Here is a 16,094-nt window from a genome sequence, read left to right on the forward strand (position 1 = left end):
AGACTGTCCAGGAGGAGAAGTCTAGCATGTTCCAGGCATTTTTAACATCTAGAAGTAACTAGCTGCATTCAGGGAGCAGAATCTATATCTTCTCAAGTCAGAAGGGGTCCCCTGCAGATCCTGTTATGAGCAGCATGAAGGCGTTAAGAATCGGAACGTCATTGTGTTTTACGGAAGTCCTGAGGAGGCCTCAAAGGACTGATGTCTGCTGCCTGCCAGTGGTGCACATCCTTGAGCACTTGTCTGCATTGGCCTGGAGGTCAAAACTGCCCAAGTCAAGTACACATCTGCAACGGCCTGGAAGCAACTAGACAAAGACGAAAGCCTACCGAGGAGACCCATCAAGCTGTTCAACACCAATGGCCCAGGGAGGAGTGAGGCCCCTGTACCCCAATGCGAAGTTTCTGACTGCTCCAGCCAATGACACCAATCCACAACTCCACTGAACAGGAAATGTCCTGCTGAGCTCACATGAGCAGAGACATTGTACCCAATTCTCTTAAGGTAGAAACCTACTGTTAGAACGGTAACCTTTGCCATAATGAACACTGTGGGCATACAGATTAATGGCGTACTACCTATTGGGCTATCCAATAGTGACTAGCAACTGTGCCTAACCAATGCAAATCCTGAATCAGTGCTTAATTTACCACCTAAATTGCGAGCCACTGAGAAAAGGAGAGGGCACCATAGAGGCAATAGCGCTTCACTTAAATTCATAGAGAAGGTTGCAAACCTGTAACTGAACCAACTTTTTAGTGTATGATATTTTGTTTCCTTGTGAGATAATAGTACGTTCTTTTTAACTAAAGTTACGCACTGGGCAGGACAGTACGGTATTATGTCTGCTGACTGACTTAAGTTATGAGCTCGTACCCCCACACCACTTCCCTGAGATGTCTCAAACTCCTCGCCCGTGCTATCCGAAGAGGTGAATGTGCAAGGGTTGTATACAATCGATTATAACGGGCTATAGCAGGATGGACTCCAGTGAAAAATTATCCCAACCACCCAAAATTGTGGCCCAGTTGCCGGTCTGCCCTATGAAAAAGCCTTACTTTGCTATTCCCCACAAAGGGTCTCACTGACTCCTCCCTCCAGTCACTCACTGTTTCTGTTGTTCAAGCATGACAGTTACTGCCATGGCCACGCATGCCAATCTGAGGATCCACAGGAAGAGAAATAATCATCATCAGCCCTTCTTGCTCCCACCCTTTATTCACAAGGAAGATCTGGCAAGGCAGAAGGAGTATGAAGGGCAGTGGATGCTTCCGGTTTCCTTTCTCTTTAGCTTCCGCTATCAGTGCATCTACATACCAGTGACAGTGTGAGCCACAGGGGAGGGGGGCATCCACTTTCTCCCAGACCACATCTGGTATCTTACTCTGCCCCTCCCACCTCCCCCTCACCCAAGCAACAAGATATAGCCAAAGGAGAGACAAAGACTTAAGAATCTAAGTATTGAAATGTTAATGGCAGAGGGCCTTTACCGGTGTTTACAGTTCCTTGCCATTCCAATATTTTCAATAAAGCTCTTAACACTCTAACACCTGTTGATAATTCGTTTTATGGGCGCTAGTCTGCAACCTGGGCTCGATTGCAGGAATTAACAGGCACCATTGCCAGTAGCTTCAGACAAAAATGTTCAGTTTTAACACTAGATGCAGGAGGTTCATCAGAGAACACTGGCAAGGCTGCAGCCATATAATGATTGGAATATTAGAACAGAGGACCTAATCTAAATTCTCTCACAGCTTCTCCCTGTTCCTCACAGTATTCTACCATCAATGGGTAAACTGTTCTACTGGCTTTATAGTACTTCTGTTGTTTGCTATATTGGTTGTTAGACAGACTCTTACTTTAGGTCTTAGTTGGCAGCTTGAGGATACAACTGCAGGAAGATGCTATTAAAAATGTATTATATCCCACTGCAGTGCTGTACAGACAGGCTGGCAGAAGCAGCAGCACAGAAGCATGCACTTTATAATCATTTTCAATTTTTTTTAAACAATCATTATTTGTGAGCTTGCAGCCGTCTAAGAGCTACGAAAAATGAGCTTGAGCAAAATATATTGAGAAAATGCACTAGGAGCCAATCTGACATTTCTATTAGACTCATTGTTTGGTAAGGCAAGTACAAGTTTACAATGAGGAAATCTCCAAAACCACCAGACAGGTAGGCATTGGTTTAACATTATTCCTTTAAGTTTCAATCATGTGATCCGGGAGATCTACATTTAAGAGATATTGTGGAGACAGAGTTAGGCAGGTATGTTGCTTGTTCTGAGAACTGCAAACCTTAATCTCTATGTACTTCATTAGCAACACCACTGAATCATAAAAGTTACAAACCCAGATTTAACACAGAGTAAAAAAGGAACCCGCAACAAAGAATGTTCTACCCATTTAAATAAATGGATGGCCCAACTCCTCACCAGCCCTTCTGACACCAAGATAAGATTGTCAGCAGTATAGAGATCTACTGACACACATTTACTTTGTGCTTCAGAGCAAACATACCTTTGTTTCTATTGCTCCTCTTCTTTTTCTCAGCTGCTAATAACTTATTTGGCATTTCTGCCATGTCATTGTCACTTTCGCACTCTCCATTCACAATAGTAGATGACAGTTCTTCCTCCACAGGAACGAGAGATGCTTCCAAACCGCAAAGTGATTTCACTAGATCAAAGACATTTATAAATCGGGGACTTTAATGAAAACTATGACAATAAAGACAGAGCTCACGCTTGAAGGAGTAGTTTAACTACTGACACTCATTTTCAACTACTACTACTATATATCATATTCACACACGTTACAGAAGCCAGTTTCCATAGGAACTCCCCTTCCTGGTGAAGTATTGTGCCAGCGAACAAATCTCTAGATATTTCTGCAAAGGTCCTACATGGTGACTTATACATAAACATAACCAATATAGAACATGTTGCAACAGTTGAAAAAAACTCGTGCCAGCGAACAAATCTCTAGATATTTCTGCAAAGGTCCTACATGGTGACTTATACATAAACATAACCAATATAGAACATGTTGCAACAGTTGAAAAAAACTCTACTACATGAGAACTAATTCAATGTAATTAATTCTACCATGCAGGTGTTGATATCAGGAAAAAGCCTCAATACCAAATTATTTTCAGCAACTTGTAAGGATTCATAACTAGTATGGCCGCAACCCTCTAACCCCACACGTGACTAGAGATAGAGTCCGCATTTATGCAGAAGAAGGTTTAAACAGACAAAGGAGTTTTGTAATTATTATTATTATTTTAACATCTTGTGGTTTAGAGATTGCATCCAACTTGCACTTGGGCAACCTTGAATTGCAGATTAGCTTGCTTCCCAACCGTCACTTGCCATTACTAAATTTAAGATATTCTTGGAGATTTCACAGAAAATACGCTTTTGTCAAAGGAAGGTAATTTTTAGAGCAACACGTTGCACCAAATATTCAAAGCTTTTATTTCATAAATTAGAAGCTAAAAACAAAGGAGCTCCGTTTTCTGATTACAGTAGGCTGCATGTTTTTTTAATCGAGCAACTTGTACAGAATTATTGCACTTCATTATACGTCCAATAGTTTAATGAAAACATGTCAAAATTAATTATTTTTATGATAGTTTTAAGTTGTGGTGCGTGATCCAGCCTTGCACTCTGCAAAGGAAGACCAGTGTGCATGGCAAACTCTTAAGTGGCTGCTCTGACAAATTAAGTAAGTAGGAGATCCACCTCTGTTGAGGTCATTCCATGGCAATGAAGATCACTCCTGTCCCGGCTAGTCTGGACTTCACTAATCTGTGACAGAAAAGAGATTGGTTGAAAGGTGTACAGAAACAATTCCAACCAGCTACTAAAAACTCCGCCTGGACTGGAGTTCATGTACCTGGGTGTAATGTTGTGGTATGTTCAGTTCCCAGCTTTGGCAAAATGGTCTATCCTTAGATTTCCACATTAGAAGAAACCATGTTAATCAAGGTTTTTGCATATGGACCACTCTTAGCTTTGATAGATTTGGGAGAACAATCGCTACTTGTTTGTTCTGTACTATCTGAAGGCGCACAGCCATGATGCTACAATCCCTGATGGCTACACCCAACCAAAATACCTTACGACTCCTTCAAAAGTGGGCACAATCTCATGCCTCAATGTGTTCAGGTAGTACACAGTTTTTAGGTCGAGCCTAGCGTAGCGCGCATGCCGTCTATGGGAGGCTTCTTGTGAGCACTCCAAACTTCCCCGAAAGTTCTCCGTGTGGGTCTGGTAACTCCCACACATTCTATTGGCCTTTGCGTGTGGGTTTCAATAATGAAAGCACGTAAATGGCAAAGGCGGGTGCATGTCCCAGCTCTTTGTGTAAAGGTCACTCCCACGGCGTTTTGGTGTCGGGAGCAAGCAGCGGCGCGCTTTGTGGCAGCTGCATTCCTCCCTTGTTGTTGTGGCTTATGTTACTTATAAAACACAGAGCAGTCGCTTTCACTTTGCGGCAGCGCTTGTTTTCTGTTCCCATTATTTTTGTCCTTGTGCATATATTGAAAACGCATGCGTTATTTTAACCCTTATTTTTTTTTTGCAAAGGTTTATTTGCATTTGAGGCACCCTTTTGTCTTCTTTTTTTATCCTTAAGTATCATAATATTATTAATTATTATTATTCCTAGCAACTTTGCCATTGGCATTATTGCCCTTCATTACACTATTTGTTAGTCTTTAAATCATCAGCAGGAAAAGTAATATTAATACTAGTTCAACTAGAACTAATAATAATCACCACCTTAATAATTATCGCACTCTCTCACTGACTGACTCTCTGACTGACTGACTCTCTCTCTCAATCTCTCTCACTGACTGACTCTTTCACTCTCTCTCTCACTGACTGACAGACAGACTCTCTCACTGACTCTGGCTCACTGACTGAGTGACTCTCTCACTGACTCTGGCTCACTGACTGACTGACTCTCTCAATGACTCTGGCTCACTGACTGACTGACTCTCTCAATGACTCTGGCTCACTGACTGACTCTCTCAACTGACTCTGGTCACTGACTGACTGACTGACTCTCACTCTCTGACAGACTGACCGACTCACTGAATGACTCTCTCACTGACGGACTCTCTCAATCTCTCTCACTGACAGACGCTCTCAATCTCTCTTACTGACTGACTCTCTCAATCTCTCTCACTGACTGACTCTCTCAATCTCTCTCACTGACTGACTCTCTCAATCTCTCTCACTGACTGACTCTCTCAATCTCTCTCATTGACTGACTCTCTCAAACTCTCTCACTGACTGACTCTCAATCTCTCTCACTGACTGACTCTCAATCTCTCTCACTGACTGAATCTCAATATCTCTCTCACTGACTGTCTCACTCTCTGACTGACTCTTTCTCTCAGTGACTGACTGACTCGCTCTCCCTCTCACGGACTGACTATATGACCCTCTCAATGACTGCCTCTCTCTCTCTCACTGACTGACTCTGACCCTCTTCACTGACTCGCTCTCTCACTGACTGACTCTCACTGACTGACTCTCACTCACTGACTCTCTCACTGACTGTCTCTCTCACTCTTTCTCACTGACTCGCTCAATCTCTCTCATTGACTCTCACTGACTTTCTCACTCACTGACTGAGTGACTCACTGATTGACCGACTCTCTCACTGACTCTCTCACTAACTGACTGACTAACTGTCTCTCTCACTGACTCTCTGACTAACTGACTCTCTGACTCCCACACTCTCTCACTGACTGTGACGCTCTCAATCTCCCTCTCACTGACTGACTCTCTGGCTCTCTGACTAACTGACTCTCTGACTCCCACACTCTCTCACTGACTGTGACGCTCTCAATCTCCCTCTCACTGACTGACTCTCTGGCTCTCTCACTGACTCTCTCACTCTCTCTCACTGACTGACTCTCTCGTTTACTGACTGACTGACTCAATCTCTCGCTCACTGACTCTCACTCTCTCACTGACTGACTCTCTCACTCTCTCTCTCTCTCTCCCTCACTGACTGACTATCTGATAAACTGACTCTCTCTCAGACTCACTCACTCTCTGACTCTCTTTCTCGCACCAACTGATTCTCTGACTCTCTCCCTCACGGACTAACTCTTTCACTCTCTCTCTCACTGACTGACTCTCAATCTCCCTCTTACTGACTCCATACTCTGACTGACTCTATCCCTGACTGACTCTATCCCTGACTGACTCTATCCCTGACTGACTCTATCCCTGACTGACTCTCTCCCTGACTGACTGACTCTCTCCCTGACTGACTGACTCTCTCCCTGACTGACTGACTCTCTCCCTGACTGACTCTCTCCCTGACTGACTCTCTCCCTGACTGACTCTCTCCCTGACTGACTCTCTCCCTGACTGACTCTCTCCCTGACTGACTGACTCTCTCCCTGACTGACTGACTCTCTCCCTGACTGACTGACTCTATCCCTGACTGACTCTATCCCTGACTGACTCTCTCCCTGACTGACTGACTCTCTCCCTGACTGACTGACTCTCTCCCTGACTGACTCTCTCCCTGACTGACTCTCTCCCTGACTGACTCTCTCCCTGACTGACTCTCTCCCTGACTGACTCTCTCCCTGACTGACTCTCTCCCTGACTGACTCTCTCCCTGACTGACTCTCTCCCTGACTGACTCTCTCCCTGACTGACTCTCTCCCTGACTGACTCTCTCCCTGACTGACTCTCTCCCCGACTGACTCTCTCCCCGACTGACTCTCTCACTGACTGACTCTCTCCCCGACTGACTCTCTCACTGACTGACTCTCTCACTGACTGACTCTCTCACTGACTGACTCTCTCACTGACTGACTCTCTCACTGACTCTTTCCCTCTCACTGACTGACTGTCTCACTCTCTGACTGACTCTCACTGACTCTCCGACTGACTGACTCTCACTGACTCTCTCTCACCGACTGACTCACTCACTGACTGACTCTCAATCTCTCTCTCTCACTGACTGACTCTCACCGACTCTCACTCTCACTAACTGACTCTCTCACTGACTGACTCTCTCACTGACTGACTCTCTCACTGACTGACTCTCTCACTGACTGACTCTCTCACTGACTGACTCTCTCACTGACTGACTCTCTCACTGACTGACTCTCACTGTTGGACTCTCTCTCTCACTAACTGACTCACTCTCTCACTGACTCACTCTCTGTCACTGACTGACACTGACTCTCTCACTGACTCACTCTCTGTCACTGACTGACACTGACTCTCTCACTGACTGTCTCTCACTGACTGACTCACTCTCTCTCTCTCTCTCTCTCTCTCTCACTGACTGACTATCACTCTCACTGACTGACTCACTCACCCTCCTGTTATTTATGCCCCCCAATAACAAAACAAAACCCCATAACAAGCAACCATTGGGACAGGCAGATAGAAGTTGCCAGCATTGAAAGGGCAAAAAAACCTCAAGACATTATTTGTTGTTAATGCTTTTTTAATATGGTTGCTCAGTTGTACGTAATGCTTTCTTGGTCATATATAAGGTAACAAAAATTCTTCTGACACTTCTTTATTATAACTTTTCAGCATGCTGCAACTTCTGTACAGCACAGCTTAAAGACAATATCTCTGGCTAAACACTTATAAGGTCCCAAAGGAGGGACCTATTGGCTATGCCAATGCTTGTTGAGAATGGTGTCCTATCAACACTTCAGTGCTCATCAATGATGACATTCAATTATTTGAGCACCAAAACCAGCCTTTTTCTTGTTATCAGCAAATTGCCTTTTGACACCAGCAGCCTACTAGCTTTCTGCTAGTTTCGTAGATTTAACACCACTCACCGGGTTCTGTACCGTTTCACGTGTTTCATCACCACACGTGTTCTTCTAGCATTAGTTGCTCTTAATTGCTTAATTTTCGTACTCACTAACATGACTCTTGGTCCTGCAGAGCCTTGGTTAACTATTTTTATGGGTCCAGTTCACTTCTCTGGTACGGTTTTAATCACGAGTGATCCCTTCACACCGGTTTGACAAAAAGACTGCCCATACCAGCACCCAAGTTGTTTTAAAACTGTTTTCTACCCGAGCTAAGTTTGTCTAGTGTCTTTTTTTCATCCCTTACTTCCCTCCTACGGTTCTGTTCTAGTGATTACAGGCAAAAGGTACACAGGCATACCATTGATAATGTCCTGATGATGATCCTATATCTTTTGTAAGGATCGAAATACCCTCGACTTGATGTGCGCCATATACACTACTTTATTTATTATTCATTTTATGTAATGGTGTCTCCACTATAATTTGTTTGTCATACCAAAATGTGCCCCATACAAACAATTTACTCTGCCGGAGCCTTTTCTGTTTTCATGTTGTACGTACTTCCCACTAAGTTGGATACAGGATTGTGTCCCACTTTAATTGTTTCTTGCTTTCTTTTGTATATATTTAAGCAACTGCATATTTTAAAAAAACCTGTCTGGCTGGACAGCTGTAAAATATAGTACTGATTGGGTCTGTATTTATTGTTTACTCACATTAACCCTTGTCTAGTGACCACTGTCTTTAGAAATAATGGATTGCCCAAGGTCCCTGACCAATTGTATTTGGGTTTCCCTTGTCTTTTATAACACACTTCATTATCTGCCAAAAAAGATTGATTGAAAACCATGCAGCTAAATGTATATATAACACCATGATGGGAACTCAAAACATTTGAAGTATTATGTTATTGATACTGTTCCTATATAAAACGAGAGGAGGGGGCAGGGAAGGGAAACTAAGACGTTTGGAAACGCATTACATTTTGCAGCTCGATAGCAAGCAACCACACGGGCTCAATATGAGTGAGGATTTATACACATATCTTGAGTAGTAGTCCCTTTCCATCCTCAACTGGCAACTAAAGAAGTCTAGATATTTCCCTGAGATGTATGGATTCCTATTGAATATATGAATGTCACTTACATATGATGAATAAGTTTAGAATAATGAATATGTTCTATATTGGAAAGAAACGTTTGCACTGTACACCCTTTTTGCACTTTAATAACTATGAAATGAGGAATGAGGAATTTTGATAATACTTGTTTTTATTATTTTAGGTTTTTATAAGGTTTTTAGGATAAATGGATTATATTTATAGGAACATTTTATATGTATTTATTAATGAGGTATTTACAAATTTAAGAGAAATATATTAATAAATGTGGGAACCATTTGTCATAATTCTACTTCTTATGAAACCTTCATTAGCTTAAAAACGTATGAATTCAATTGTATGTTGCACATGCTGTCTTTTGCTATAGGTGGTGATTCTGCAACTCCCTCGAGACCTGACCTGTCCTTTCTGTAATTTTGAGGCCAGTATACCTCCTCGGAACCGCTATGACCGAACCCCTGTGCACTGCGTCGACTTGACGTTGCCAAGGCTTGTTGGCTCTGCATTCCAGAGATCTTTGGGACACAAGAAGCCCCAGGCTCCAGCATTTATTCCTGACAATAGCTTCGTCCTTACCACATCTTCTGCACCGTGGGCCTTCCTCTTTGGTGAGCTGCGCAAGGTCATCTTGCGACTCTTGTGCCTTCTGCATGTGGGTCCTCTCAATTGTCTACTCTTGCTTCTGTGGGCTTGCCTGCTAGCTCAGGGCTACTGACTGTCCTGCCCTTTGTGGGTCTCTTAGGCCTTGCTAGTCCCAACATTGCTCCTTCATCGTTTTCCACATCTATTGCTGTTGCCAAGGCTTGTTGGTGCTCCCGCCGGACACTGACTCCCTGGTTCTGTACTTTCTACGTTGGACAATTCGAGGAAAGGTCCCTGTCTTCCTCAGCGTCACATGGTCCTCACAGCTGCAGGGACAAAGGTCACCGCCATCACTCCTGCATCTTTAGTCATCAGTAGTCGATGCTCTTCCATGCCTCCTAGTCACCTCCGAGTGGCAAAGATTCTGTCCCCTCGGCTTGCAGGTTCTTCTCTTCAAGAATCCACCCTTGGATTTCACCGGACTCCTGCACAGTCTTCGCCAGCGGCATCTTTACTGAAGTCTTCCAATGCGGTCTACGGCGGTTTCCAAAAACACTTCGCACCTATGCACCCGGCTTCCCTGGTCTTGGTATTCTGGTACATGTGTGCCACTCCTCACCTTTGACTGCTTAAAAAGAAGGATGGCCAAGACACCACTTTCACAGGTGGACCTTCTGAAAGGGAAAATTCAAGTTTTTGTATAATATTCCACTATTGCCTAAATTACAGCAATTATACAATAAGGAAACATTTTCTTTCATCACTGAAGATGGTCTGCGGGCTCCATATTTTTAGGTCAAGCCAAGCACAGAGTGCATGCGCTGCTCTAGGAAAACAACCTCTTAGAATCACTCTGGACTTTTCACAAGCTCGTGCGTGTGTTTATTTTAGCATTTTTTTCTATTGGGCTTTGTGTGCGTCTTTGTAAAAAGACAGCACGCAATTGGGCAAAGGCGGGTGCATGTCCCACCTTTCCCAGGAAATGTATCCGCCTATGGCTACGATGAGGGGCACCATCTGTTCGGGGTCATGTCACCTTCTGGTTTTAATTAGCGCGTTCCCCGTGCCTACCAAATTAAATGTTCGTATCTCTTTTTTCTACAAAGTTTAAGAAAGGTACCGAACTTCATACGCAGCCCTTCTGCGTGGCAGTTTTCACTTACAGCCCAGAGGATGACTTCCTCCGCAAACGCACAAGGGAAGGAGGACACACTGGAGTTGGTGTGCGGCTTTTGAGGTAAACCAGCATCGAGCTTCGACCATCTGCTTGCTTGTAAATGCATTGTGTTTGGAGTTTTGACAGAGCTGATCTGTGGACAAATAGAAGTCCTAGTACATGTTTTAATACTAGTCCACTTATTGTTTTTTCATCTAGTGTGCACATCAGGCCCGCTTTACCACAGTCATGGGCATTTGATGGCCGACTCCATTGCTGCATTATAAATTGGGACAGCTAATTCATTTTGTTGGGAAATGGTTCAGATATATTGTAAACGATCATAGGTTTTCTAGACAGCTGCTAAGAGAAGCTCATTATAGCCTTATAGCCCGCCTTAGAGGGTTATACCGGCTATTAAAGGCCCTCTCCAGCGTTAAAGGCCCTGAGCCGAAGGCGAGGGCCTTTAACAAGGGAGAGGGACTTTAATAGCCGGTATAGCCCAACTACGAAGGGCTTTAAGGCTATTAGAACATTCTGCCACTAGAGGGCAGAATGTTCTAACAAAAAAGAACAAAGACTTATGGGAGCGTGAGGGGATTGGAATCACCTCAGGGTCCCTGAAGCCTTTGTTCACAGCCAGAGCTGTGAACAAAGAAACATTGAAATGTTGGAGCTCCAGGCTTATACCAGCCATTATAAGCCCTGAGCACTCCATTGTTTTCAATGGAGCTCCCAACATTCCAATGTTCTAATATAGCCTTATAGCCCGCCGTAGAAGGCTATACCGGCTATTAAAGGCCCTCTCCAGCGTTAAAGGCCCCGAGCCGAAGGCGAGGGCCTTTAACAAGGGAGAGGGACTTTAATAGCCGGTCTAGCCCAGCTACGAAGGGCTATAAGGCTATTAGAACATTCTGCCACTAGAGGGCAGAATGTTCTAACAAAAAAAGAACAAAGCCTTATGGGACCGTGAGGGGATTGGAATCCTCTTGGGGGCCCTGAAGCCTTTGTTCCCAGACAGAGCTGTGAACAAAGAAACATTGGAATGTTGGAGCTCCAGGCTTATACCAGACATTATAAGCCCGGAGCACTCCATTATTTTCAATGGAGCTACCAGCATTCCAATGTTCTAATAAATGTTAAAGTACTTTTGACCAGTAATGAGGAGAATTATTTCTCCGAAGCAGTACATTATATCTACACCTGTAACTTGTCAGGCTCAGAGGGCTGAATGCAGAGCAGTGTGTCTTAGCCTATCGAACCCTGCGTGTATCCTATGTAAACCGTGCCTGCGGTTCAATCCTGATGCTGTTAATCGGAAATCCAAAATGTGCTCCTTGTCTGCAGCCACTCCCCCCGCCCTTGTTTTTTTGTGTGTTTGTGAAGTGTTGCTTTCCGCTTGTATTTACCGTGTTTTTAAATGTTGTGGTCACCCTACGGGAGTTCGTTTACTGCTGCTAACTTCTATCAGCACATCCACCCCATCTGCCCTTCAGTATGTCTGGAAAAGCTGCTAATTAGTGAAACTAGTGAGGTGCCTCTTAAAACGTGCATGCCATGGTTAATATTTTATTAATTAAAAAATAAACACCTGCATTGCACGTTTACTTTTCAGTAAGAAGCTCATTTAGGGGTTGCGTGTTTCACGGATTTATTCAAGTTAATGACAGACAGACACAGTTTCCCAAGCGGACTTTGCACAACTTAACAATTAACAGTTGTGCACATGACAAACATGAGCTGATGGGGAGAGACTGATCTTAGTACAAGCAATTAGTTCTGCTGCGCCTAGCAACTTTAATTTTAACACTTAGAAGGTCCCAAAGGCAAGACCTATTGGATATGCCAATGCTTGTTCAAACATAGGAATGGGCTCTTTTTACAAGTGTGGAACAAGAGCAGTGGAAGATTTTAATTTAGCTTGCAGTTTCGATACTTGATTGGCTTTTTACAATTTTCATTCCAGGTCACTGTGCACCTACAGACCAGATCCTCTTGGAGTCCCACAGAATGTTGATCAAGGCAAAGTGTAAACTGCTTAAAGGACACAACTTTAGAACAGTATTTTTAAAAATATTTATCTGACAGGTGAAGTCCTGGAGCAACTCACCTTCTTTTTGAATTGCGTTGGCCACAGCTTTTCTAACACGACCAGACTTCCCCACAGCAGGATCAGAATTGGCATAATCCGCCACTGTAACTGAGACAGAACAAAATAATCTTACTGTTGCTCTCAAAGTTGCATCAACTATTTTTCTGAGGATATCTGCTAGGGCCAAACCGAAAAATATTTGAATACGTTCTTTAGATCAGTGCAGCATACTTGAAAAATGTATTGCAAATATATTGGGTGCCCATGCATCTTTTCATAAATTATGGGATCTTCCAAGTACAAAGGAAAGTGCACCATAAACCGTTTGCAGGAAATGGCAACATGGTGTTTGCCCCCTTCTTCAATAAAAGCAATCACAGCAAGGACTGAAGGTTGTCTGACCAATAGGAAATTAAAACAAAACTAAAATGATGGTGAATATGACGTTTGAAATCAGTACAGCTAAATAGTCAACAAGAGCAGATTAACCCCAGCCACCCTGCGGCGTCAAACAGTCTACTTTGTGAACGCAGTTACTTTTGATTGATTCCAACCAAGCGAAGGTTTGGGAAGTTTTGTATAAAGTGACTAATTGGGCATCACTTCTAATGTACAAAGGAGCATAAAGTACACTGTGTTTAAAACTGTGCCTCGTATAAAAATCCTTCAAAAAACAATCCTGTACATTTGCTCAGCTTTGTTGCATCTGCGGCTGGGTTTTTCAGACATATTGTCTACCTAGTGAATCCTTCAGTGTCTGTTGGTCTCACTTTGCAACCAAAGCTTTGTTGAAGCTCTTTTGGACCTATGCGCCAGAATGGAGAAGAGTTTAAGAGAGAGGGAAAAACACATTCAACTTCTATTAAAATAACTAAGAGTACAAATACATTTAACACCTATTCATATCTGGATGTTAAAGAAAAATAAAGCAGCACGACTGCGCTAATTGATAACTTAAACCTTAATCTAGGGGAGAAGGGAGCAGAGCAAGATCTATCTGAAAATGTGACACCGTTAGAGGTAATGCTGGCCAATGGTTAGACTAAGCAGGTCACATGCTTATATGGAGCACTGTTTGCAGGATACTTCCAAAAGTACAAAGTCACTCAAGGAGGGGTGGGAACACAGTTTGGGGACTGATATCCCAGGAAATGTATGGGTTTGCTGCCTGGGTTCGATCAGATCAGTGTAGAGTAATCGATGATTCCGATTAACCCAATTCAATCATGTGCACCACACTTATTTGACTCCACAGAGAACAGGGAAATGTACTAGGGCACTGATCACATGTCGGAGGTGCATGGATGGTATTGCAGACTTTTTGTATTTGGTATGGACATGCTCAGTGATATCCCAATTTTGGTCAACGGTGGCGAGGTGCATATTTGAAGTGACCACATGACTTCCGCCCCTCAATCTTATTCATTGTTTATTAAATGCTTGACAATAACCAAAAATACAAAGCAACTTGCTCGCGTTCAGTGTTTGGCCGTGGTGCTCGCAAAATGCTGCATAACTTTGACATGGAAATCGAATATGGATCCGTACTGAGGCAATAATGTGGTAAAGTGGACTACAACGGGGATAGCTGTTTACTCAGATATATGGGTCAGGGAGCGGTGGATCCATGAAACTCTGGGACACTTTCTTGGAGCACATTTTACCGCCATCCCGTGAACGGGAATGTTATCGAGGACAGCGAGTGGGGATGACGGGTTTCTCCATATGTGTGTAATCAATTTTCAACTTTCTTGTTATTCTGGGAACACTCATGGGAATAGTAAGTTGGGACGGTTACACAGTTTTCACAGGAGAATGTATTTAAGGAAATCTTTTTTTATTCCATTTTTGCATCAGCAATCATATAGATTTGCTCTTGCAAAAATGTCTTAGCAAAACTGCACGTTTTTTGTTTTGTCTCCACATGAAAAATATTTGTCCAACAGTGAGATTTACATAGTCAGTTTCCAAAAATAAATAAAAACTGGAATGCTTCCTATTTAGATCTCCTACTCTTGTTTTCAAATTGTGCTCTTGGATGCTTACATTGATGATTAATGTAATGGACTTCAAAGCAGGAGTTAAAGGTGATTAGAATGTGAGGCATCTCCTTTATCTCGTATTAAAAACACATTCAGTCCGAGCAATGGCAAATGTATTTTTCTATCTTGACCAGAATATGAAGTTGTCCAGTTGTCAGTCGGTCTCCCAGTTTTGACAAAAAAAGAAGAAGGGTAGAACTAGACAGACAATGCTGTCTTGCACCCTCTTAAGAGAGATGTGAGGACTTCTCAGTCAGGAGGATTTGAAACTTTTATGGTAACTTGGAGAGGCAGAGTGAGGGGCTCCTTTGTTAGTCAAGGAAAAATGCTTGTCACTGGCCTTTAGATCCACCTGTCATTCAGAAGTACCCTGACAGATTAAGGGCCAAGCGACAAAATATCCTTGTCCTGGCCTCCTCTCCGGTCCAGAAGTGCTCTGAAGAAGTCAAAACGCATTATGGTACTATATATTTATAAACGCTATCCATGGCCCCTCTCAAATGTAGATGAAACGGGACCTGGGATCAGACAGTTGTTTGCGACATGACTGACCCACCTCTTTGGAACTGTAATTCACAGTTGGCGAGGGTCTAGGCTTTTGACCACGAACCTTCTAGGTTCGACAATTTCAAAGGCCTCCCAGTAGCAGGCTGGCAAATGACTACAGATAGGATGAATTAAATAAGTAGGAATGAAGCGGAGTGAACTTAGGACTATCCTGGGTCCCAAGTTTACCATGGGAGAGAGGCAACCGACTCCAAGGGAAGGAATACAGAAAGAGAAGGAGCAAGACACTATTTTTCAAGGCCTGTATATCAACGCATGGTCCATATCCAAACATACCACAGACGTCTAGGATCTCTAATAGGATCAGAATCCAGACATCTGTTTCTTCACAGAGACATGGTTACATACGCATTCAACTCCCTCTCTAGCTATCGCATTTCCGGCAGAATATACGGTAGCAAGACTGGATAGAATAGGCAAGAGGGGAGGAGGACTGGCGATAGCCACTAGCCGAACTTTGAACAGAAAAATCTTGGCTACCGTCTCATCGCCTAGTATGGAAATGATGATATTCTCTATGGAACCTTCCCAAGGCTTTTAGGTGACGGGGGCGGTAGTGTATCACCCTCCGGGGGAAAATAAAAAGTCCTTCTGTGCATCATTATTGGAAATTCTTGCCCCATTTGTTTTACAAACAGAACATTTCTTTCTCTTAGGAGATTTTAATTTTCATTTAGCTATGGTGACGAATATTGACACGGTAGGCTTGCTAA

General features: G+C 43.3%; 1 protein-coding gene across 1 annotated transcript in view; it reads right to left on the reverse strand.

Annotated features, from left to right (window-relative positions):
- The window catches only part of TMEM183A (transmembrane protein 183A), a 112,995-nt gene that overhangs the window by 82,595 nt on the left and 14,306 nt on the right, over positions 1 to 16,094 (reverse strand). Inside the window, exons 2-3 of the mRNA XM_078644119.1 lie at positions 12,791 to 12,880; positions 2,521 to 2,679 (exon numbers count right to left, since the gene is read on the reverse strand). Of these exons, the coding sequence (XP_078500245.1) occupies positions 2,521 to 2,679; positions 12,791 to 12,880 (249 nt within the window). The remainder of the gene's footprint in view (positions 1 to 2,520; positions 2,680 to 12,790; positions 12,881 to 16,094) is intronic.

Source organism: Lissotriton helveticus, chromosome 5_1 (assembly GCF_964261635.1).
Source record: "Lissotriton helveticus chromosome 5_1, aLisHel1.1, whole genome shotgun sequence".
NCBI classification, from domain to species: domain Eukaryota; kingdom Metazoa; phylum Chordata; class Amphibia; order Caudata; family Salamandridae; genus Lissotriton; species Lissotriton helveticus.